Raw genomic sequence first — 25,277 nt, 5'->3', positions numbered from 1 at the left:
GAGCTGACCAGGTAGCTAGAGGGGTGGGTGTAGAGCGTGGTGACCAGGTGGGTAGAGGGGTGGGTGCAGAGTGAGGTGACCAGGTGGGTAGAGGGGTAGGTGTAGATCGTGGTGACCAGGTAGCTAGAGGGGTGGGTGTAGAGCGTGGTGACCAGGTGGGTAGAGGGGTGGGTGTAGAGCATGGTGACCAGGTAGCTAGAGGGGTGGGTGTAGAGCGTGGTGACCAGGTGGGTAGAGGGGTGGGTGTAGAGCGAGGTGACCAGGTAGCTAGAGGGGTGGGTGTAGAGCGTGGTGACCAGGTGGGTAGAGGGGTGGGTGCAGAGCGAGGTGCCCAGGTGGGTAGAGGGGTAGGTGTAGAGCGTGGTGACCAGGTAGCTAGAGGGGTGGGTGTAGAGCGTGGTGACCAGGTGGGTAGAGGGGTGGGTGTAGAGCGAGGTGACCAGGTAGCTAGAGGGGTGGGTGTAGAGCGTGGTGACAAGGTAGCTAGAGGAGTGGGTATAGAGTGTGGTGACCAGGTGGTTAGAGGAGTGGGTGTAGAGCGTGGTGACCAGGTGGGTAGAGGGGTGGGTGTAGAGCATGGTGACCAGGTGGGTAGAGGGGTGGGTGTAGAGCGTGGTGACCAGGTAGCTAGAGGGGTGAGTGTAGAGCGTGGTGACCAGGTAGTTAGAGGGGTGGGTGTAGAGCGTGGTGACCAGGTGGCTAGAGGGGTGGGTGTAGAGCGTGGTGACCAGGTAGCTAGAGGGGTAGGTGTAGAGCGTGGTGACCAGGTAACTAGAGGGGTAGATGTAAAGCGAGGTGACCAGGTAGCTAGAGGGGTGGGTGTAGAGCGAGGTGATCAGGTGGGTAGAGGGGTGGGTGTAGAGCGTGGTGACCAGGTAGCTAGAGGGGTGGGTGTAGAGCGTGGTGACCAGGTAGCTAGAGCGGTGGGTGTAGAGCGTGGTGACCAGGTAGCTAGAGGGGTAGGTGTAGAGCGAGGTGACCAGGTGGGTGACCAGGTGAGTGACCAGGTGGGTGACCAGGTGGGTGACCAGGTGGGTGATCAGGTAGGTGACCAGGTGGGTGACCAGGTGGGTGACCAGGTGGGTGACCAGGTGGGTGGTTACCTGTGCATCACAGAGCTTCTTCTCCAGGCCGAGGACCTCGAGGCTCCACATTCGCACTGGGACGCTGCACGCAGACAAAGTGGCCCCAGGAGAATCACACGGGTGGTCGGGACAAGGGCTTAAGAGCCACCCACCCACGCACGCATGCACCCACCCACGCACTCACCCACCCACGCACCTACCCACACACACACCTACCCACAAACGCACCCACCCAACCACGCACGCACCCACTCTTCTTGGCTGCCCATCGAAGACGATCATTTGCAAACAGACGGTACTTTTGCTCAATTCAGTCGATTGAGCCGAGGGAGTTGTGTGACAGGCTTATGATGGCCTTGCCTGACCCCGGCCTCCACGTTGAAGGGCTCTGATTGAGGCCCACCAAAAGCACCACTCTGGCACGTATTCCTTCATGGACCTGTTTTAGAATGCTCAAAAACTTGGGAGGCACCCCAAGTTTGGTGAGCTACTGCCAGATTATCTCACGGTCCATGGTGTCGAATGCTTTGCTGAGGTCGATAAAAGCCATGAAGAGGTCTTTGTTTGGCTCTCGGCATTTTTCCTGCAGTTGCTTTGCCACAGAGATAATGTCGGTGGTGCTCCTGCCTTTCCTGAAGCCGCACCCGGATCATTAACCTGGCGAGGACCTTCCGACGACTGAAAGGAAGATCGCTCTGCTGTTGCCGCAAGCCGCGTCGTCACCCTTCTTCTTGTAGACAACTACAATATTTGCATCTGTGGTTGTCCCACCTGATGACGGACGCTTGTGTTGTGCCCGAAACGTCGTGATTTATTTTATTTTATACCTACGTGACTTTACCGAAAGAACCAAAGAGTATGGATCCCTGCAGTCACGAAAACCTCGAATCTAGATTCATATTTGCATCCTTCCATTCCTGCAGGATGGTTTCGGACAGCGAGCTGGACTTCATGAGAAGGTGCAAGCGGCAATGGAGGAAGTATCTCCCGTGCTTCAGGATCTCAGCGGGGATGCCGATGGGTCCAGCACTTTGTTGTTTTTCAGGCCTTTGAGCACCTGGTGGACCTCAGAAAATTGTGGTGGGGTGTCGAGTGCATGAATGGGTGGGATATCTGAGAGTGTGTAGTGGATGAGCGAGTCTGTGGGGTTGGTGTGGTTGAGGAGATTATCAAAGTGCTCCGCCCATCTCTTCAAGATCTTTTGGCGGTCCTTGAAAAGTGTGTTGCCATCAGCAGACCAGACCGGTGTGACGGCTCGTTTTTGGGGGTCATAGAGGGCTTTGATGGCATCACAAAACCCTTGGGTGTTGTTTGCACCCGCAAGGCTTTGGATCTCATCTGCCTTTTTGACCAACCAGGTGTCCTCAATGGCACGGACAGCACGCTGGGGGGACTTTGCTTCGGCCCTGGAGACCAGAGAATTGAAGAGTGGGGGAGTGTGGTTGGGACAGGACGGCTTTGTGAGCTTTGTGTGGATATCCGCAGCGTTCTCGTTGAACCGGTCGTGGCGATGCTTCTTGGTGTCCCAAGAAGCAGAGGCTGCCTCAAGGATGGCTGTGCGCAACTCAGTCCATGCGTAAAGACAGCACAGGGGACTAGCGGGCACAGGGGGTAATGACAAAGATAGCCAGGGGAACGATCTGGGGTCTACGAGAAGGATTAGTGGGTTAATAAAGAAGTAGATTAATAAAGGATCGATGGGTTAATAAATTATCAGTGGGATAATAAAGGATCAGAGAATAGGGGCTGTGGCCAAGTGATAGGTGCGGATCAAGGATCGAGAGCCATCGAGAGGGTTCGAGAGTAGCGGGAGTGGCCAAGGGTCAAGGGAGATGGCCACGCTGGGGTTAAAAGGGTTCGAGAGGAGAGGCTGGGGGCTGCTGCTGAAGTCGGGGGTCTTCGCCCGTCAAGCAAACGCGTCTTCACTAAAGAACCATCAAAAAGCACGTCGTGTTGGGGTCGGAGTCCGGGGAATTTGGTGGAGACGCCGCAGGTTGTTAGTGACAGCTGGATTGTTGAGGGCATTGCAGTTCAGTCGCTTATTTGGGGGCCTCCCTTGGTTGGCGGTGACAGATCTCAACGCGGAGCTTGGCTTTGATCATACGGTGACGAGTCCGGCATTCCGCACCACGCATGGCTCGGGGGTCACTAGCACCTCCTTTTGGTCGCACTGACGGACGATGATGCAATCTAGCAGGTGTCAGTGTTTTAAGTGTGGGTCTTGCCATGAGTTCTTGTGTTTGTTCTTCAACTGGAACAGGGTGTTGTATATCCCTAGGCGGTGTTGGGAGCATAGGCAGAGTAGCCGCAGCCCGTTGCTGTTCTGCTGACCCACCCCGTGCTGGCCTCGTACGCGATCACAGGTCTGGTGGTCCGAGCCCACCCTGGCATTGAAGTCTCCCATGAGGAGTGGCTTGTTGATACGCGCCGTGTGTTTCATGGCAGTGTCGAGAGCTTTAAGAAAGGCCTCCTTGGCCTCATTGTCTGCGTCCAGTGGAGGCGTAGAACCACTGATGAGCGTGGCAGAGCATCCCCCAGCCAAGGGAATGCACCATGTCATCAGCCGCTCACGAATGCCAACAGAAGATTCAGGGATGCGTTGGAGGATTGAGGTTTTCACAGCAAAACCCACTCCATGGAGGCGGCGAGAATCTTCTGGAACACCCTTCCAGAAGAAGGCGTAGCCCTCACCAACCTCTGCGAGAGAGGCTTCTCCACGGAAGCGGGTTTCACCGAGCACCGACCCACTCATCATCTCGTTCACTCACCCACCTACCCACTCACACACTCAATCAATCACCCACCCACCCACCTACTCACCCTCCCACCGGTTCATCGAATCATTGACTCACCTACCCACCCACCCACCCAACCTCCCAACCACCCACTCACACACTCAATCACCCACCCTGCCACTCACGCTCCCACTCATCATCTCGTTCACTCACGCACCGACCCACTCACACACTCAATCACCCACCCATCCATTCACCCACCCATCCACTCACCCACCCATCCACTCACCTCTTAGCAGCTGGAGGAAGAGATTTGGGAACCTACAGAGACAGAAACAAAATTGAGAATCTGTCTCTCCATCAGTCTTCCCGCATCTCCCCGAGTCTCCCTGGGTCTCCCCCCATCTCCCCGCATCTCCTGAGTCTCCCTGCATCTCCCCGAGTCTCCCTGAGTCTCACTGAGTCTCCGAGTTTCCGCGAGTCTCCTTGCGTCTCCCTGAGGTTTCCCCGAGTCTCTGCACATCTTCCCGAGTCTTCCCGAGTCCCCTCCCTTCTCACTCACGGGAGTTGGCTACTTCCTCATTTCTCTGAGGTTCCTCCCAGCGTGTCTCCCTCCACGTGTGAGAGAGAAAGAGAGAAAAGGAGAGCGACAGAGGAAGAGACAGAAAGACACAGAAACAGACAGAGAGGTATAGAGTGAGAGACAGAGAGAGACAGAGTGAGAGACACAATGAGAGACAGAGAGAGACAGAGTGAGAGAGAGTGAGAGACAGATTGAGAGAGACGGAGACAGACAGAGAGACAGAGAGAGACAGAGAGAGACAGAGAGAGACAGAGAGAGACAAAGAGAGACAAAGAGAGACAAAGAGGGACAGACAGATAGACAGACAGAGAGACAAAGAGACAGAGAGACACAGAGACAGACACAGAGACAGACAGGCAAAGAGGCAGGAGGTTACCGTCACCGGAGCGATGTTCACCACCTCCACACTGAGCCAGTTCTCTGTTGAGAGGTAGAATTCAGGCCCAGCTAGAGGCTCCCTCAGGCGAGCAACCACCTCCAACTTGCCTCCAGTGGGCTTCCTGCCGTCCATCATCTACAACATCATCATCATCATCATCTACAACATCATCGTCATCTACATCATCATCACCTACACCATCAACATCCAGCACATCATCATCTACAACATCAACATCATCATCTACAACATCATCATCATCTACAACATCATCATCTGCAACATCAACATCATCATCTACATCATCATCATCATAGACATCTACATCATCATCACCTACATCAACATTAACCACATCATCATCTACGTCATCTACATCATCTACAACATCATCATCGTCATCTACATCATCATCACCTACACCATCAACATCCAGCACATCATCATCTACAATATCATCACCTACAACATCAACATCATCAACATCATCTACATCATCATCATAGACATCTACATCATCATCACCTACAACATCAACATCAACCACATCATCATCTACATCATCATCATCTACATCATCATCATAGTCATCTACATCATCATCACCTACAACATCAACCACATCATCACGTACACCATCATCATCTACGTCCACAACATCATCATCATCATGTACACCATCATCATCAACCACTTCATCGTCAACATCATCTTCAACAACATCATCAACACCATCAGCATCAACATCATTATCTACATTATCATCGACAGCATCTACATTATGAAATCACCATCTACGTCGTCCATCATCAACATCATCATCAACATCTACATCGTGATCTACATAATCAGCATCTACACCATCATCATCATCAGCATCATCATCATCAACATCATCTACAATATCATCACCAACATCAACATCACCATAACCGTTATCTATATCATTACCATCATCACCTTCCGCATGGTGGTTGTGGTGATGGTTGTGGTTGATAATGGTCGTGGTGGTAGTGGTAGATGTAGTGGTGGTAGTTGTAGTGGTTGGTAGTGGTGGTTGGTATTGGTTTTATAGTGGTTGTGGTTGGTAGTGGTTATGCTCGTGGTAGTGGTCGCAGTAGTTGTTGTATAGAGGTGGTAGTGGTTATGATAGTGGTAGTTGTGGTAGTTGTTGACAGTGGTAGTGGTGGTTGTGGTGGTTGTTGACAGTGGTTGTGGTAGTTGTTGACAGTGGTGGTGGTGGTTGTGGTGGTTGTTGACAGTGGTAGTGGTGGTTGTGGTGGTTATTGACAGTGGTTGTGGTGGTTGTGGTAGTTGTTGACAGTGGTGGTGGTTGTGGTGGTTGTTGACTACCTCCAGGATGGCTCTGACGTGACTCTGAGTCTCCAGTTTCTCGAGTCGGAACGAAGCCCAGGCCACCAAGTCAGACTTCAACAACCTACAGCACCACCACCACAACCACCACCACTATACAACAACCTGTACCACAACCACCACAACAACTACCACCACTATACAATAACCTGTACCACAACCACCACAACCACTACCACCACTATACAATCACCACAACCACCAATCTCTGAGAAAGAGTCGATGTGTCTCTCCTCATCTCTCTTTGTCTCTGTCTCTCTCTACGGGTTTTGATTCCTTACCCGTACCCATACCCGGCTGCACCAGGGTCGCAAGCGGGTACCAGTACCCGATACCCGGCCGGGTATCGGGTAGGGTACGGGTATCGGGTACCCGATTGCGACCTCTGCGTGTCTCTCTCACCATGTGTCTGTCTCTGTCTCACCTCTTGTGGTACAGCTCCAGACGGATCCCCTTGGAGGAGATGGCGCGTCTGAATGTGCGGTTCGTGCGCACGATACTCAGCTTGAACTCGGCGTTGTAGACTGCAGACAAAGACACGGAGAGAGACGCGGAGAGAGAGACAAAGAGAGACAGACATGGCGGAGATAGACGGGGAGAGAGACATGGGAGAGAGATACACGGGGAGAGAGAGACACGCGGAGAGAGATGCAGGAAGAGAGAGACACTGGGACAGAGAGACACGGAGAGAGAGAGACACAGGGAGAGAGACACGGGGAGAGAGACATGGGTAGAGAGAGACACGGGGAGAGAGACACGGGGAGAGAGACACACTGGAAGAGAGAGACATGGAAGAGAGAGACACGGGGAGACAGAGAGAGACACGGGGAGAGAGACACGAGGAGAGAGAAACATGGGGAGAGAGACACGGGGAGAGAGACACACTGGAAGAGAGAGACATGGAAGAGAGAGACACGGGGAGAGAGAGACACGGGGAGAGAGACACGGGGAGAGAGATGCAGGAAGAGAGAGACACGGGGAGAGAGAGACACTGGGAGAGAGAGACATGGGAGAGAGAGACACGGGGAGACGGAGAGAGTCTCACCAGGGTTGCAGGAGTTCTTGACTGATTGAGTCTTGTCAGTTTGTGGTTGATCCTGAAACCACAACAATTACCACTCAACCACTACCTCCACTCAACCACTACTACCACCACCACCACCACTCAACCACTACCACCACTCAACCACTACCACCACTACCACTACTCAATTACTACCACCACTACTACCATGGTGATGGTAGTAGTGGTGGTAGTGGTGATGATGGTGATGGTAGCGATGGTGATGATGATGCTACTGATGGTGATGGTGGAAATGATGGTGGTAGTGATGGTAGTGATGATGATGGTGATGATGATGGTGGTAGTGATGATGATGGTGGTAGTGATGGTAAAGATGATGGTAGTGATGATGGTGGTAGTGATGGTAGAGATGATGGTAGTGATGATGGTGGTGATGGTGATGATGGTTGTGATGATGATGGTGATGATGATGGTGATGATGGTGATGATGGTGGTGATGGTGGTGATGGTGGTGATGATGGTGATGATGGTAGTGATGGTAGTGATGGAGGTGATGGGGCTACTCACAGAGGTGGGGAACGGAAACTCAAATTTAACGAAGGAGTTGAGATCCCCCTGGGAGTATCCTGCAGTACACGCATACAGTACACACTGTACAATGCACAGGTGATGTACACAGTACACACTGTATATTGTACACAGTTTCAAACAACACGCTGTGTACTGTACACACGTGCATGTGGAGTGGGTAGAATGGAGAGCGAGACTTCAATAGAGGCAACACGTTTATCATAGCAAGGGTAACCTTAACACGAAGGGGTAACGGCCCCTTTCACCCGATACTCTACGGAGGTCTGTCCTCCGGGCTAACGCTCCTCACACTGGGGAGGCTGACGTCGACCTGACCCTGGCTGGGGTCCGGGTCTCGTCTTCAAGCTCCTCTTCGGGGTGACGGCTTCGGGTCTTCAGGGTGACGGCTTCGTGTCTTTGAGTATACAACAGCAGCCGGACCCGTTCAGGGGTCCGGCTTATAGAGTCAGTCCCGGCTCTCTCCGCCCCCAGCCACTCCCTCCTTCTCGAACCTTCGAGAAGGATCTGGGCTGTGGACACGTCATCCCCGCAGCCCCCTTTTGTAGGTCATGGGCTCCATACCTCCGGTGACGAGCCCCACTGGGTTCAACCCGAGTGCCACGGCCCAGCTCGAGCCGGGCACTCTACCGCCCCCTGGCGTCCTGGGGCTGCCACTACATCCGGGGAGCAGTGGCATCACCCAGTAATGCCACTCCACATGTACTTTATACACAGCGCCCACTGTATACTGTACACACTACATACAGCATGTTGTGTTCAAACTGTATACACAGAGTACACCATACCGTGGACTGGACTATACCGCAGACTGTACCATACTGCGTGCTACACACAGTATACACGGACAGGATACGTATAATCTTGATTTGAATCCCTCACATTAACATAGCCACTTCCGTGCCCTCTAATCCCTCACATTAACATCATGCTAATCCCTCACATTAACATAGCCACTTCCGTGCCCTCTAATCCCTCACATTAACATCATGCTAATCTCTCACATTAACATAGCCACTTCCGTGCCCTCTAATCCCTCACATTAACATCATGCTAATGTCTCACATTAACATAGCCACTTCCGTGCCCTCTAATTCCTCACATTAACATCATGCTAATCCCTCACATTAACATAGCCACTTCCGTGCCCTCTAATTCCTCACATTAACATCATGTTAATCTCTCACATTAACATAGCCACGTCCGTGCCCTCTAATCCCTCACATTAACATCATGCTAATCCCTCCAATTAACATAGCTACTTCCGTGCCCTCTAATCCCTCACATTAACATCATGCTAATCCCTCACATTAACATAGCCACTTCTGTGCCCTCGTCGAGGAGGCCGCTCTCCTATCTCACAGTTACATGCTAATCTCTCACATTAACATCACTAGCCCTGGCCACTTCTTTATGACCCTTAGGCTACACCCATTTCAAACCTTTTAAAACAGTCTGCCTCAGCAGCAGACCATGCTTTCCCACCTGATCACGGACGCTTGTGTTGCGCCCGAAACGCGTGATTTATTTTATTTTATACCTACGTGACTTCACCGAAAGAACCAAAGAGTATGAGTATACGTATACCACATACACAGTATAAACACAGTACATATACAACATACACATACATACAGTACACGTAGATATTGCACACGTGTACAGTATACACATACAGTACACATACACAGGAGTGGAGATCGCTTTTGGGAGCAGCTTGCAGGACACGCATACTGCATACACACAGTATACAAGTCTCTCTATCCCCGTGTCTTTCCGTGTTTCTCTCCCCATGTCTCTGTCTCTCTCTCTCTCAATGTCTCTCTCCAAATGTTTTTCTCCATATATCTCTCCCCGTGTCGCTCTCTCTCCGTATGTCTCTCTCACCGGATGGAGCAGGAAGGTTTATCCCCTTCACGATCAGCAACTCCATCTCCAAGGCGGAGAGGTGAGCATTTATTCTGAAAAACAACAAGAATGTTACTCTATGGTGTAGTGTTGAGTCTATGGGCAGTGTTGAGTCTATGGTGCAGTGCTGAGTCTATGGTGCAGTGTTGAGTCTATAGGCAGTATTGAGTCTATGGGCAGTATTGAGTCTATGGGCAGTGTTGAGTCTATGGTGCCGTGTTGAGTCTATGGGCAGTGCTGAGTCTGTGGACAGTATTGAGTCTATGGGCAGTGTTGAGTCTATGGTGCTGTGTTGAGTCTATGGGTAGTGTTGAGTCTATGGTGCAGTGCTGATACTATGGGTAGTGTTGAGTCTTTGGTGCAAGTGTTGAGTCTATGGATAGTGTTGTGTCTATGGGCAGTGTTGAGTCTAGGGGTAGTGTTGTGTCTATGGGCAGTGTTGAGTCTATGGGCAGTGTTGAGTCTATGGTGCTGTGTTGTGTCTATGGGCAGTGTTGAGTCTATGGTGCAGTGTTGAGTCTATGGTGCGGTGCTGGGTCTATGGGCAGTATTGAGTCCATGGGCAGTGTTGCGTCTATGGGCAGTGTTGAGTCTATGGTGTGGTGCTGAGTCTATGGGCAGTGTTGAGTCTATGGTGCAGTGTTGAGTCTATGGAGCAGTGTTGAGTCTATGGTGCAGTGTTGAGTCTATGGTGCAGTGTTGAGTCTATGGTGCAGTGTTGAGTCTTTGGGCAGTGTTGAGTCTATGGTGCAGTGTTGAGTCTATGGGCATTGTTGAGTCTATGGTGCGGTGCTGAGTCTATGGGCAGTGTTGAGTCTATGGTGCGGTGCTGAGTCTATGGGCAGTGTTGAGTCTATGGTGCGGTGCTGAGTCTATGGACAGTGTTGAGTCTATGGGCAGTGTTGAATCTATGGGCAGTGTTGAGTCTATGGGCAGTGTTGAGTCTACGGGCAGTGTTGAGTCTATGGGCAGTGTTGAGTCTATGGGCAGTGTTGAGTCTATGGACAGTGTTGAGTTCATGGCGCAGTGTTGAGTCTATGGGTAGTGTTGAGTATATGGGTAGTGTTGAGTCTATGGGCAGTGTTGAGTCTATGGTGCGGTGCTGGGTCTATGGGTAGTGCTGGGTCTATGGGTAGTGTTGAGTCTATGGGCAGTGTTGAGTCTATGGGTAGTGTTGAGTCTATGGGTAGTGTTGAGTCTATGGTGCAGTGCTGATACTATGGGTAGTGTTGAGTCTTTGGTGCAAGTGTTGAGTCTATGGATAGTGTTGTGTCTATGGGCAGTGTTGAGTCTAGGGGTAGTGTTGTGTCTATGGGCAGTGTTGAGTCTATGGGCAGTGTTGAGTCTATGGTGCTGTGTTGTGTCTATGGGCAGTGTTGAGTCTATGGTGCAGTGTTGAGTCTATGGTGCGGTGCTGGGTCTATGGGCAGTATTGAGTCCATGGGCAGTGTTGCGTCTATGGGCAGTGTTGAGTCTATGGTGTGGTGCTGAGTCTATGGGCAGTGTTGAGTCTATGGTGCAGTGTTGAGTCTATGGAGCAGTGTTGAGTCTATGGTGCAGTGTTGAGTCTATGGTGCAGTGTTGAGTCTATGGTGCAGTGTTGAGTCTATGGGCAGTGTTGAGTCGATGGTGCAGTGTTGAGTCTATGGGCATTGTTGAGTCTATGGTGCGGTGCTGAGTCTATGGGCAGTGTTGAGTCTATGGTGCGGTGCTGAGTCTATGGGCAGTGTTGAGTCTATGGTGCGGTGCTGAGTCTATGGACAGTGTTGAGTCTATGGGCAGTGTTGAATCTATGGGCAGTGTTGAGTCTATGGGCAGTGTTGAGTCTACGGCCAGTGTTGAGTCTATGGGCAGTGTTGAGTCTATGGGCAGTGTTGAGTCTATGGACAGTGTTGAGTTCATGGCGCAGTGTTGAGTCTATGGGTAGTGTTGAGTATATGGGTAGTGTTGAGTCTATGGGCAGTGTTGAGTCTATGGTGCGGTGCTGGGTCTATGGGTAGTGCTGGGTCTATGGGTAGTGTTGAGTCTATGGGCAGTGTTGAGTCTATGGGTAGTGTTGAGTCTATGGGTAGTGTTGAGTCTATGGGCAGTGTTGAGTCTATGGTGCGGTGCTGGGTCTATGGGTAGTGCTGGGTCTATGGGTAGTGTTGAGTCTATGGGCAGTGTTGAGTCTATGGGCAGTGTTGAGTCTTTGGTGCCATGTTGAGTCTATGGGTAGTGTTGAGTTCATGGCGCAGTGTTGAGTCTATGTGTAGTGCTGAGTCTATGGGTAATGTTGAGTCTATGGGCGGTGTTGAGTCTATGAGTAGTGTTGAGTCTATGGGTAGTGTTGAGTCTATGGTGTGGTGCTGAGTCTATGGGCAGTGTTGAGTCAATGGTGCGGTGCTGAGTCTATGGGCAGTGTTGAGTCTATGGGTAGTGTTGAGTCTATGGGTAGTGTTGAGTCTATGGTGTGGTGCTGGGTGTACGTGCGGTGCCAGGCGGTGGACGCACCGGATGGCCCTCATGGTGCGCTTCTCCTGGTGCGACTTAGGCGGAGGCAGGCCCAGGCTGTGGGCCTTGCGCAGGAATTCCAACTGGGTAGCCACCTCATCCTCCATCGCCTCGTACCTAAAAGTGCCCCCAGGGCATCATTCACCACACACACACAGTGCCCCCAAGGCATCAATCACCACACACACACAGTGCCCCCAGGGCATCATTCACCACACAGACACAGTGCCTTCAGGGCATCATTCACCACACAGTGCCCCCAAGGCATCATTGACCACACAGGGCCTCCAGGGCATCATTGACCACACTGTGCCCCCAGGGCATTATTCACCACAGGCGATATTTACACAGCCACTGCGCCAGGTAACTCATTTTCAACCTTGCGGAGGCCAATGACCAGTTCAGATAATCGTCACCGGTGTTGGCAGCCACGAGCGGGAATCGAACTTGGGTCGCCGGGTTCGTAGCGCAGCGTAGCGCTGACCGCTACACACGTACACGTAACAGACTGCTTTACATGTAACAGAAAATCAAGTAAACTCTATAAACGTCTTGTGAAGTAAAAAGCAAAAGTAACGAAATGCAGTATAAATTGTTAACGAATGCGGGAGTTACGTTGTGGAGACAAAGTGAAGGGCGCCGGCCTACACGAGATGCTGTACGGTGCACATACATGTAACATGCCCGTCACATGCCCGCCACATGCCCGTCACATGCCCGTCACATGCCCATCACATGCCTGCCACATGCATGCCACATGCCCGTCACATGCCCGCCACATGCCTGCCACATGCCCGTCACATGCCTGTCAACCCCTTATCAGTGCCCTACCTTATTACAGACCATTCAGACCTTACTGGTCACCCCGTGCCCTTATAAATCTCAACGTTCATCCTACAAAGTCACTATACACGACACTATACACTACTCTATACACTACACACTACACTATACACTACTCTATACACTACACTACTCTATACACTACACTACTATACACTATACTACACACTACACTATACACTACTATACACATTCTTAGGTTTTTTCGGTAAAGTCACGTAAGTAAAAAACAATAAAAAGTAAAATAAAATAAAAATCACGACGTTTCGGAGGCAACACAAGCTTCCGTCTTCAGGTGGTACCATCACAGCCACGACAGCTGTATCAAGTAAATGAGAGATTGCAGAAGCCACCACTCCGTTTATATAATGGTTGGAGGAGGTGGTGGAGCAAGGGCCGCATACTTTTATTAATATGGTAAGGTGAGGCTTAAGACTAAGAATAAACTGCATAACAAAGGCTGAGCCTTTGTTATGGAGAGGTGCGGTTTGTGACTCAACCTGTAACAGGGAGACCACCACTAGACATGGTAAAACTGTGATGGTTGTCTGTCAAATAAGATTGGCAAATAAGTGTAGTTAAATCTTTTTTGCATGGTTAATCACATCTTTCCAATGATTACTCAGTTTGTAACCGTCATCACGGTTGAAATTATGTCTGTGTTTGTATATTTGTATGGCTTCGTGTACAAACCTTTGATGGTAGCCAGGAGGTTTGCAGAGAACCTTGGTCTCGAAAAAGACAATTTCATGAGAGACCACCGAGTTGTAGCAATGATCGGCAACGGCCGAAGAATCAGTTCTGCCGTGTTTCAGATCTGACTTGTGCTCGCGGACACGATCAGAAACATGACGTTTCGTTTCTCCAATGTAGCAATCACCACAAATGCAACTCAATTTGTAGACTCCAGGATACTGTAAGTCAGGAACGACATCCTTCACAGATGGAATCAAATCACGGATTTTATGCACTGTACTGAATCGGACTTGGATCTTATGTTTGTTTAGAATTTTGGAGATCTTTTTGGTCACGCCTGCTATGTATGGCAACGTGATAGTTTTGGTCGGAGTTTCATGTGGCTGTTTCTGTATGGTGGGAGAAACAGCTTGGCGGATAGTGCGACCAGAGTATCTGTTCATCCTGAGGGCCCGATGTACATGTCTTAATTCACCGGCCAGGTGGTGTTGGTCAGAAATGCCATGGGCTCTGTGGTATAGCGTTTTGATGAGATAATTCTTTTGAGATGGGTGGTGGTGGGAATCCGGTTTCAAGTAGGAATCTGTGTGGGTGGCTTTCCTGTAGACAGAATGTCCCAAGGATCCGTCAGGCCTCCTCTCAAACAGAATATCCAAGAATGGTAGTTTACCGTCTTTCTCCACTTCCATGGTGAATCTGATGGATGGGTGTCTAGAATTGATGTGGTCCAAGAAGTGGTTCAATGCTGGGAGGCCATGTGGCCAGATGACGAAAGTGTCGTCCACATACCTCTTCCACAAGGAAGGACGCAGGGTGGATGTCTGGATGGCGTCTGATTCAAACTTTTCCATGAACATGTTGGCTATAACTGGTGACAAGGGGGAGCCCATAGGGGTACCCTCATCCTGTTTGTAGAAGGTGCCATTCCAGGTAAAATAAGTGTTGGTGAGGCAATGCCTAACCAGCGCAGGTACATCAGAATTCAATCCATGTTGGACTAAGTCCTCAATTATTGTTAGGGTGTCCGGTACTGGGACTTTGGTGAACAAAGATACTACATCAAAGCTGACGAGGATGTCATCAGGAGATAGTACCTTGTCCTTAACCATAGAGACTAATTGGGTTGAGTTGAGTACTGCCGAAAAGGTCTTGCCTGTGAAGGGGAGCAGAGTATCTGATAGAAAACGGGCTAGTTTGTACGTAGGAGAGTTCATCGTCGACACGATGGGTCGTAGCGGGGTGCCTTCTTTATGGATTTTGGGAAGACCATAGAGTCTGGGAGGTCTAGCCGCCGATGGTTTTAGAGAGGGACGTTTGCTTGGTTCGATTAGGGAAGTCGAACTCGTGATGATACTGTTGGTTTTTGTCGTTAGGTTTTTAGTGGGATCGTTTTTAATTTTGGAGTAACTCCCATCATTAAGAAGGTCCAGGATTTTGTTGTTGTATGAATCTTTATCCATGATGACCGTGGCATTGCCCTTGTCTGCCGAGAGGATGACTATATCATCTCTCTTTTTTAGGTCTGCGAGTTCAGAGCGTTCGTTTTCGCTGATGTTACTTGTGGCTGTGACGGTACCACCTGAAGACGGAAGCTTGCGTTGCCTCCGAAACGTCGTGATTTTTATTTTATTTTACTTTTTAATGTTTTTTACCTACGTGACTTTACCGAAAAAACCTAAGAATATGAATCATTGCAGTCACGAAAGCTTCAAATCTAGAACTACTATACACTACACTATACACTACACTACTATACACTACAATACACCACACTACTCTATACACTACAAGAGGGAGGGAGGGGACTCACTTTGCGATCTCCGTGATGTTGCCCAGGAGTGTGAACTGCTGAGCAATCTCCTGGCATTTCTGGAACAGAACACAGAAGGACAAAAAGACAAGTCTCTCCCCCCCCGTCTCTCTCCCGCGTGTATCCCCCTCGTGTCTTCCCCTGCCTCTCTCCCCGTGTCTCGCCAGTGTCTCCCCTCCACGTGTCTCCCCCTGGTCTCTCTCTCTCCCCGTGTCTCCCCAGTGTCTCCCCACTGTCTCTCTCTTTCTCCAGGTCTCCCCTCTGTCTCCACCTCGTGTCTCCCCCTGGGTCTGTCTCCCCTCCGTCTCTCTTTCCCCCCGTCTCTCTCTCCCAGTGTCTCCCCTCCACGTGTCTCCCCCTGTCACTCTCTCTCCCGTGTGTATCCCCTCAGGTCTCCCCCTCGTGTCTCCCCCCGGGTCTGTCTCCCGTGTCTCTCTCCCCTCCATCTCTCTCCCCGTGTCTCCCCCGTGTCTCCCCCGTGTCTCTCCAGTCTTTCCCCCGTATCTCCCCCTGTCTCTGTCTCTCCCCATGTCTCCCCTGTGTCTCCCCCCGTGTCTCCCAGTGTCTCTCTCTCTCCCCGTGTCTCCCCGCGTCTCCTCATGTCTCCCCGTGTATCTCTCTGTCCCAGTGTCCCCTCTGTATCTCCCCCCTGTGTCTCCCCCCCACGTGTCCCCCCCACGTGTCTCTCCCCCATGTCTCCCCGTGTCTCTCTCTGTCTCCCCATGTCTCCCCTCTGTGTCTCCCCTCTGTGTCTCCCTCCCACGTGTCTCCCCCATGTCTCCCCGTGTCTCTCTCTGTCTCCCCGTGTCTCCCCGTGTCTCCTCTCACGGTATGCTGTGCCCTGAGGACGTGGCCGAGCCGCGAGTACTCCTCGTGGTGTCTTTCAGAGTCCCGAGCCTCTCGTCGAGACACAAACTCAAAGTCCGAGTCTGGCAGCGGAGGTGGTGCCGGAATCTACAACCACAAATTCACACAACCACAATCAGCATCACCACAATCACTATACAACCACACAACCACCATCGTAACCACAATCACCACAATCACAACCACAATCACTACCACACTTATAACCACAATCACTACAACCACCACAACCACAATCATCACTACCACACTCATAACCACAATCACTACCACAACCACAGCAATCCTGGTGATGAGGAGCGAGACACTGGGACGATGGTGAAGACGATGGTGAAGACGATGGTAGTGACGGTGATCGTGAGAGAGACACAGGGCCACTAGGGTAGCGATGAGTCCCTGTCACCATGGCGATGAGAGACACAGGGCTACTAGGGTAGCGATGAGTCACTGTCACCGTGGCGATGAGAGAGACAGGGCTACTGTGGTTGTGATGAGTCTCCGTCACCGTGGCGATGAGAGACACAGGACTACTAGGATAGCGATGAGTCTCCGTCACCGTGGCGATGAGAGACACAGGACTACTAGGGTCGCGATGAGTCTCCGTCACCGTGGCGATGAGAGAGACAGGGCCACTAGGGTAGCGATGAGTCTCCGTTACCGTGGCGATGACAGAGACAGGGGTACTGTGGTTGTGATGAGTCTCCGTCACCGTGGCGATGAGAGAGACAGGGGTACTGTGGTTGTGATGAGTCTCCGTCACCGAGGCGATGTCCACTGGCATTCCGGCCTGGCAGTGCTCCAGGAAGGCGTCCACTCCACGCCGCTGCTTGAGCAGCACCTTGGCACCCGCCAGGTCCCCACTCTCCTTGCAGCGCAGCGCAGCGGCGTGCAGCAGGGTGCGGCGTCGCTGCAGCAGGCGCAGCTGCAGCTGCTGCTGGCAGGCAGCTACACAGTGGGTGGGTGAGTGGGTGAGTGGGTCGGTGGGTGAGTGGGTAGGTGGGTGAGTGAGTGGGTGGGTGGATGGGTGAGTGAGTGGTGAGTGAGTGGGTGAGTGAGTGGGTGGGTGGGTGAGTGGGTGAGTGAGTGGGTGAGTTAGTGAGCGAGTGGGAAGGTGAGTGGGGAGGTGATTTACCTGGTGATTTTGTGACTGGCTGGGTAGGTCCAGGAACTGACTGGGTAGGTCCAGGAACTGGCTGGGGAGTGGTTGGAGGAGCCACCTGGACACAAAGACAAAGCTCCCTCGTGTAGCTTTATCAGACTGGCAGGGCAAGTGCTGTTAGCGCCACCATCATCACAACCAATTATTACCACCATCATCATCACCAACATCATCAACATCGCCACCTATACCACCAATACTCACCATTCGCCACTAAGTGGTGGTGACGTCACCACGGCGCCTGTGCCAGGCTAGGTGCACTTTAACTTTAATGCGACGTGAATTGTCGAACGCCCGCTGGCCGGAGGTCACGAGACAGAACCAGCAGGTGGCGTGGGTCGACTGTGCCACCTTGTTGTGTTTTATCCACCCGGCACTCCGCTCGTTGTTGTGAGCGTCACTCCTCCGCCCTCCGTTGTTGTTTGAGGGCGACTGCCTTCCACTGCCCAGTAGCGTCCTTCACGAGCCTCCTCTACAGAGGCCGATCTTGACACCGCTGGTACCAGTCATCGGCAAGTCCACTCAGCTCCACGTCCACCTGTACCACATCACTCCATCTCTTCTCTAGCCCGTGCCGTGCCCGTTTAGCCCCCTCTATCCAGCCAAAAAAAAGCTGTTTAGGCATGCAGTGGCTGGACATGCGGGCTGCATGACCCAGCCGACGCAACCTTGCCTGCCGGAGGAGCTCACCGATGGAACTATGTCTAGATCATTGAAGGATTTGTGAGCTCCTCACAAAATCCAGCCTGGTTAAACCGAGGTTGGATCGTAGGCAGGCCAGGCTAAATGTTTCTAATTCTAGATTTGAAGCTTTCGTGACTGCAAGGATTCATACTCTTAGGTTTTTTCGGTAAAGTCACGTAGGTAAAACATTCAAATTAATAAAAGTAAAACAAAATAAAAATTCACGACGTTTCGGAGGCAACACAAGCTTCCGTCTTCAGGTGGACCGTCACAGCCACGACAGCTGTATCAAGTAAATGAGAGATTGCAGGAGCTACCACTCCGTTTATATAATGGTTGGAGAGGGGGGGGACTGGGCAAGTACAGCACACTTTTTATTCATATGGTAAGGTGAGGCTTATCATCTCCATAACAAAGGCTCACCCTCTTAAGCCTCACCTTACCATATGAATAAAAAGTGTGCTGTACTTGCCCAGTCCCCCCCCCCCGTCTCCAACCATTATATAAACGGAGTGGTAGCTCCTGCAATCTCTCATTTAAATGTTTCTAACCAATGAAGATGTTCCTTTAGGGGGGGGCACGTTTCGCAAGCATAGAGAAGGGAGGGCATGACTGGCCGAGATTATCCGAAGCTTCGTGTGGAGTGACAGACCAAGTAGCTTTCCCACAGCGTTACGGAGCCGTTGAAAAGATAATTATAATGCCGCTCGACTGATTCGGAGTGAGACCTCTGCTGTCAAACCAGAGCTGGTCATAAGCACACTGCCCAGGTATGGAAAACTCTCCACTCTCTCCACAACTGCCCCATCACCAATGGGGAGATGAGGGGGTAGAGTGTTTGATGCCACAAAATACCCAGGCAGGTGCTTCGGTTTGGTGGGGCTGATTGTAAGGCCCCACCTCTGAGAGGCACCCTCCAGATTCAGCAGCAGCGCCTCCAAATCCTCCTCTGAGTGAGCAGTAATCACCAGATCATCAGCATGAGTGAGCATGATTGACCAATAGGGAGCCATACCTTGACCGCAACCGGGCATCGATCAGTCTCCCATTGCATCTGTACCAGATGGAGATTCCTCCAGTACAGCCATAGAAGGCTTCACAAAAGACATGATCAAAAAATGTCGCACCCCAAGGTGAACAGGGAATGACTCCGACTCCTGGACACGTAGCTTTACCCAGGCCTGCTCACTAACATGAAGACCCTCATTGATTGTGAGCATGAAGAACTGTCCACAGCACTAGGCTGTTGATGTATCATAGGCCTTGACCAGGTCAATAAAGCAGAGATGTAGGTCTTGTTGGAATTCCCTACACCTCTGCTGTAGCAGATGGACAGAGAACACGGCATCCTAAAACCACATTGGGGCTCCACAAGCCTCTCCTCAGCATGCCTGGCAAGGCGATGTTGAATAATCTTTGCCAGGACCTTTCCCGGCACACTGAGGAGTGAGATGCCCCTGTAGTTGTTACAGTCTGTGCGGGCCCCCTTCTTGAAGAGGGGGACCACCAGGGTATCCTTCCAATCCTGCAAAACCCATCCAGTGGTCCAGACTTGTTATGATGTCATGTAGGGCAGTCTGTGCATAAACGCCACCCTCCATCAGCATTTAACTTGGCAGATCATCTCTGCCTAGTGCTTTTCCTGATCTCAGACTCTGGATCGCCTTCCGTACTTCCTCAACAGATGGCACTTCAGCCAGCCACTCACAGGGGGTGACTGCTTCTTCCAATATTTGAGGCACAGCAGCCTCAGCAGGGTCATGCCCACTTTGCACCACAATGTTTTCCAGGCTCAGGAATCCCCCCCCCCACCCCTGCAAGACCTCCTCAGCAACCCGCGACCACCACCTATCCTTGAGGCGCCTCACAGCTCTCCAAATCTCGAAGCGAAGGCTGCGGTAAGCCTCCTCATTCTCCGACATGGGATGCTGTATATGTTGGGAGTGCGCCTGTCGCTATTTCTCAGTCAGCCGGAACACCTACTGTCAGCCAGGGTCTCTGGGAAGGTTTGGACCGTGCACCCAAAGCAGCCATTGTAGTTGCATGAGCCACAGTCCTAAATCTCGCATAAGTAACCACGACCACCACTCCTCGCTTGTGGTAGATGGGAAGGCGAACCCACAGTAGCCTGGGGCTTACAGTTTCCCACACCTCACCGCCATGCTCCCTCGCCGCCTTCATTATTTTGTTCAGAAGAGCCACTCCCTGTTGTTTGACAGTCTCCTGCCCCGAGTAGAGGACTGTCCACCCCTCATAGTGACTGGAGCCAGAGCCAGTCCAACGGATCTCCTGAATAACAGAGATCCGGTCCAGCTCCCAACAGAATAGTGGTAGCCTTTCCTCCGCAGTGAGCGTTTGAACATTCCACTCGCAGTGGCTTTTTGCTGTTTCTGGAGGAACCCCGAGGGTAAGGATTCAGTCTCCTAGCTCCGCCAAATGGGGTTTGGCCAGGAGACCTCATAGACGCCTGTCCCCCCGGGCCTCTGGCACAAGCTTCATTCTATTCTATGGTTCTTTTGATAAAGTCACGTAGATAGAAAAAAACAAGCGGTCGACCGCTTGTGTTGCGATCGAAATGTCGTGATATTCACTTTCTTTTTATTTTATTGTTAAAGAACCATAGAATATGAATTCCTGCAGCCATGAAAGTTTTAAGTCAAAATTTAAGCTTCATTCTATATTTTCCATATGGGTTTGTGGTAGTTGATATGAAGGTGGAGGGGTTAACAGCCCCTCTCACCCATCCAGAGCCCCAAGTTTGGTCACTGTGGTGGCTACAAGCACCATGAGGAAATTAGCCGATTTTGGAATTGGCCTTCCATCCATGGTATTGCGGTTATTCACCCCCACCATCACCACCATCATCATCACCACCTCCATCATTACCACCACCACCTCTCTCTCCCTGTACCAAGCAGGTAGCGGGAACTCTCTCAACACTCTCCCCACCCTCCCCAATGTCGCCTCTCTCTCCACTTACCCCACTCTCCCAAACTCTCCTCGTACCAAATGGGTAGCGGAAGTTCTCTCCCCACCCCCCCCCACTCTCCCCACTCTCCTCACTCTCCCCACTCTCCCCACTCTCCTCGTACCGAGCGAGTACCAGCAGAAGCTCTCTCCATCTTCTCCCCACTCCTCTGCCCACTCTCCCCCGTCTCCATCTCCGCGCTCTGCAGGTCTCCGTGTCTGTCCAGGCTCGCCAGGGAGGCAACGACGGCGTCCTCACCCCCCGATCCCACGACTCCCGGGATGGGAGGGAATGCTGGGGGAGACATGGGGGGAGCGTAACATGGGGGAGACGCAGGGAGATGAGGGGAGACTTGGGGAGATGCGAGTGGATATGAGCGAATATGTGAATGAGTATGTGAGTATGGAGTATCTGTGATGTGTGTGTGTGCGTGTGTGAAGGTAGGTGCTCGTAGTATGTTGTGGGCTATACAGGGGAATATTTTATCAGTGTATTATCGAAATGTTTATTAGTGCCCATTAATATAACGTGCATGATTGTTTAACGTCTATAGTTTGTTTGAACATTTTTGTCATCTGCATGCGTGTACAGTATCTGTATTATTAGTATCTGTATTGTTAATATCTCTGTGTGACAGTCGTGTCTTGTATTATTTTACGTCTGTGTGTTATTTATGTCCTTGTGTCTGTGTGTTTGTGTATTTGTGTGCGTGTGTTCTTGTCTGTGTATGTTTAAAGAAAGCTTGTTGTGTAGTGGGGAGCGGCAGCATAGCGTGGGGTGTACTGTAGGGTGGGGTGTACTGTAGGTTGGGGTGTACTGAAGGTTGGGGTGTACTGTAGGATGAGGTGTACTGTAGGTTGGGGTGTATTCTTCTGGGATCCCTCGTAGTCCGGGTGTCACTCGTCTGTGTTGTGAGGTGGACCTGGCTGGCCATGGGTTTGGAGATGGCTGAACAGGCCAATCCGTGACCTGCAGATCTTGGCACAGTGGGGGCACCAGGATGGTCCATCCTGGAGTTCCCACATTGTCTCTGTCTCTGGTGTGTTGCTTTGTGGCGTGCTCTTCTCCTGGCTATCAACTCTCTTCGCACAGCCTCAAAATGCTGAGTTCCATTGTTTATTTTGGCCTTCCATGATGGTCTACCAAGAGCATAGATTTCCCAGTTGTTTGGATCTACGTGGCTTCGCTTGAGGTGCATTTTAAGGTTGTCACGGAAACGCTTCCTCTGACCTCCGGGGGTAACGTGATCCAGCGCTGAGCTGGGAATAGAAGATTTGCTTCGGAGTTGAACTTTCCAACTCCCTCTTTACCAATGACACCGTTCCACATCTGATGGTCTCTCCCAACTCGAGTATTGAAGTCGCCGACGAGAATCGGCTCGTCAGCTGTTGGTGTCCCCTGAAGGATTTGGTTGAGTCGGCTGTAGTCGGTCTCCTTGGTGTCTTCTTCAGAGTTCAGCGTTGGTGAACAGGTGCTGATGATGGTTGCATTTTGGTCTTTTGCGAGTTTCAGGCGTAGGGTCATGAAACGCTCATGGATACCAATTGGAAGGCCACTTGAGCTGTTGATGAGCACGTTGTCTATTGCAAACCCTACGCCATGCAGGCGTCGTTCATGCGCTGGTTTACCCTTCCACAAGAAGGTGTAGCCTCCACTTAGCTCGGTCAGTTGGCCTTCGTCCGCCAGACGGGTTTCACTGAGGACGGCAATATGGATGTTAAATCGTCTCAGCTCGCGCGCCACAAGAGCAGTTCGGCGCTCTGGACGTTGCGAGCTTGGGTTGTCTGTGAGGGTCCTGACATTCCACGATACAATGTTTAGGCTACATTTCTGTTGTGTTTCGACAACAATTATTGATGCTCCCTCTGGTCACGCTAAGCCAGACAGGATGTTACTAGGCAGGCTATGTTTAGGGCACCTTTTCTAGCCCCCTCCCCATTTGGGGTGAGCAGAGTGGATCCTGGTGGGCTGCTCAGTCACAGCTACAGCTGCCGGGATGCACTCCTGCCTAATCCGAGTGCATGACGACCTTCTAATAGCCCCCGCCTTGGTGCTGGGTTGTGACTAGGAGCTTCAAGCTGCATAGGCCTGCCCCGCTCGCCACTTGCCAATCGCCCAAGGGCTTTGGGTGTGTAGTGTGGTAGTGCGATGGCACAGTTGTCCAGGAGGGTGCCAGTGCGTGAATTAATTTACGTGCAGTGTCTGTTGCACACCAGCCTACCGCACGGGGCTTAACCAGGAACCAAGCCTGGGTCCAATGGCAATGGAGAAAACCAAGACGACTGGAAGGCTTGCCCTGAAACACCAGACATACAGTGGCACCTCCGCCATATGCCGTTGGCCACTTGGTATCCACCTTGGATTTTGTCAGGGTTTACTCCCTTAGCCTAAGCGGTGGCTAACCAGAGCCCCGTTAGCCAGTGCCTCTCCAGGTGAGTCCAGACAGGCCTTCATGAAGCGGCCCAGGTGGTCGAACCACCCACCATACTTCACCCTGTCTGGCAATCCTGTTCTTTAACTGTTACCACCTCCCACGACGTGGACGAGGGGTTGGGGTGTACTGTAGCGTGTTTATGTAGCCCATATGCCCAGCCACCGCATGCCCAAGTGGCTTCTGTTTGGCCGCGTAGAGGGGGCTAAACGGGTGCGACATGGCCTGGAGAAGAGATGGACTGATGCGGTATGGGAGGATGTGGATCTTGACACCGCTGGTACGAGAGACGCCCAGAACAACGAGCAGAGCGCGGGGTGGCTAAAATGCAGCAGGTTGGCACAGTAAGGGGTACAGCTGGCGGTGCATCTATCACTCATCTCAGTCAGCCAACCCATGGCACTTCCTGTCAGCAGCGAGCCTCTGAGACTTCACGTGGCCTCAAAGTGCACCTGGCTTGGCACAGGCGCCGTGGTGACGTCACTCTATGGGGAATGGCGGTTGTATTGGTATTGGAGTATCCGTGGGTTTGCGAGTGAGTGTGTAATGAGTATCTGTGGGTTTGTGAGTGAGTTTGTAATGAGTATCTGTGGGTTTGTGAGTGTGTAATGAGTATCTGTAGGTTGTGAGTGTGTAATGAGTATCTGTAGGTTGTGAGTGTGTAATGAGTATCTGTGGATTTGTGAGTGAGTGTGTAATGAGTATCTGTAGGTTGTGAGTGAGTGTGTAATGAGTATCTGTAGGTTGTGAGTGAGTGTGTAATGAGTATCTGTGGGTTTGTGAGTGAGTGTGTAATGAGTATCTGTGGGTTTGTGAGTGAGTTGTGATGAGTATCTGTAGGTTGTGAGTGTGTAATGAGTATCTGTAGGTTTGTGAGTGAGTGTGTAATGAGTATCTGTGGGTTTGTGAGTGAGTGTGTAATGAGTATCTGTAGGTTTGTGAGTGTGTAATGAGTATCTGTGGGTTTGTGAGTGAGTGTGTAATGAGTATCTGTGGGTTGTGAGTGAGTGTGTAATGAGTATCTGTAGGTTTGTGAGTGAGTGTGTAATGAGTATCTGTAGGTTTGTGAGTGAGTGTGTAATGAGTATCTGTGGGTTTGTGAGTGTGTAATGAGTATCTGTGGGTTTGTGGGTGGGTTTGTGAGTGAGTATCTGTGGGTTTGTGAGCGAGTGTGTAATGAGTATCTGTGAGTATTTACAGGGCAGAGCTGGAAGCTCGCTGAAGTCCACCGGCTTCCCAGCCTTCAGAGCCTTGATAGCGTCCACATAGCTCTGTACACCGCACAAAAACAAACCCAGCTCATAGACAACCCCAACACACGGGGGGGGGGGGGGGGGGTGGCTTTTCCTGATGACGACTGCTTGTGTTGCGATCGAAACGTCGTAGTTTTTTGCTATTTTCTTTGAACCTATCTACGTGACTTTACCGAAAGACCCAAAGAATATGACTGCCCATATACTCAGCACTGCCCATAAACTCAACACTGCCCATAAACTCAACACTGCACCAGAGACTCAACACTGCACCATAGACTCAACACTGCACCATAGACTCAGCACTGCCCATACACTCAACACTGCACCATAGACTCAGCACTGCCCATAGACTCAACACTGCCCATAGACTCAGCACTGCCCATAGACTCAGCAC

The 25,277-nt window shown here is 51.3% G+C and overlaps 1 protein-coding gene across 4 annotated transcripts in view; it reads right to left on the bottom strand.

The window, feature by feature from the left end:
- LOC144737778 (coiled-coil and C2 domain-containing protein 1A-like) overlaps positions 1–25,277 on the bottom strand; it is a 42,316-nt gene that overhangs the window by 2,708 nt on the left and 14,331 nt on the right. For 2 of the 4 annotated variants that reach the window (XM_078620634.1, XM_078620636.1), the window contains exons 11-25: positions 24,826–24,898; positions 21,321–21,490; positions 17,518–17,602; positions 17,146–17,330; positions 16,347–16,472; positions 15,519–15,577; positions 12,170–12,286; positions 9,656–9,729; positions 7,748–7,806; positions 7,202–7,253; positions 6,581–6,680; positions 6,136–6,220; positions 4,780–4,917; positions 4,110–4,141; positions 1,104–1,167 (exon numbers count right to left, since the gene is read on the bottom strand). In XM_078620634.1, the coding sequence (XP_078476760.1) occupies positions 1,104–1,167; positions 4,110–4,141; positions 4,780–4,917; positions 6,136–6,220; positions 6,581–6,680; positions 7,202–7,253; positions 7,748–7,806; positions 9,656–9,729; positions 12,170–12,286; positions 15,519–15,577; positions 16,347–16,472; positions 17,146–17,330; positions 17,518–17,602; positions 21,321–21,490; positions 24,826–24,898 (1,419 nt within the window). Of the gene's footprint in view, positions 1–1,103; positions 1,168–4,109; positions 4,142–4,779; positions 4,918–6,135; positions 6,221–6,580; positions 6,681–7,201; positions 7,254–7,747; positions 7,807–9,655; positions 9,730–12,169; positions 12,287–15,518; positions 15,578–16,346; positions 16,473–17,145; positions 17,331–17,517; positions 17,603–21,320; positions 21,491–24,825; positions 24,899–25,277 lie in introns of those variants that run through there. The other 2 variants (XM_078620637.1, XM_078620638.1) reach the window with 2 other exon arrangements.

Source organism: Lampetra planeri, chromosome 74 (assembly GCF_965212315.1).
Source record: "Lampetra planeri chromosome 74, kcLamPlan1.2.h2, whole genome shotgun sequence".
In the NCBI taxonomy this organism is placed as follows: domain Eukaryota; kingdom Metazoa; phylum Chordata; class Hyperoartia; order Petromyzontiformes; family Petromyzontidae; genus Lampetra; species Lampetra planeri.
This window is presented reverse-complemented; position numbering and strand designations above follow the sequence as displayed.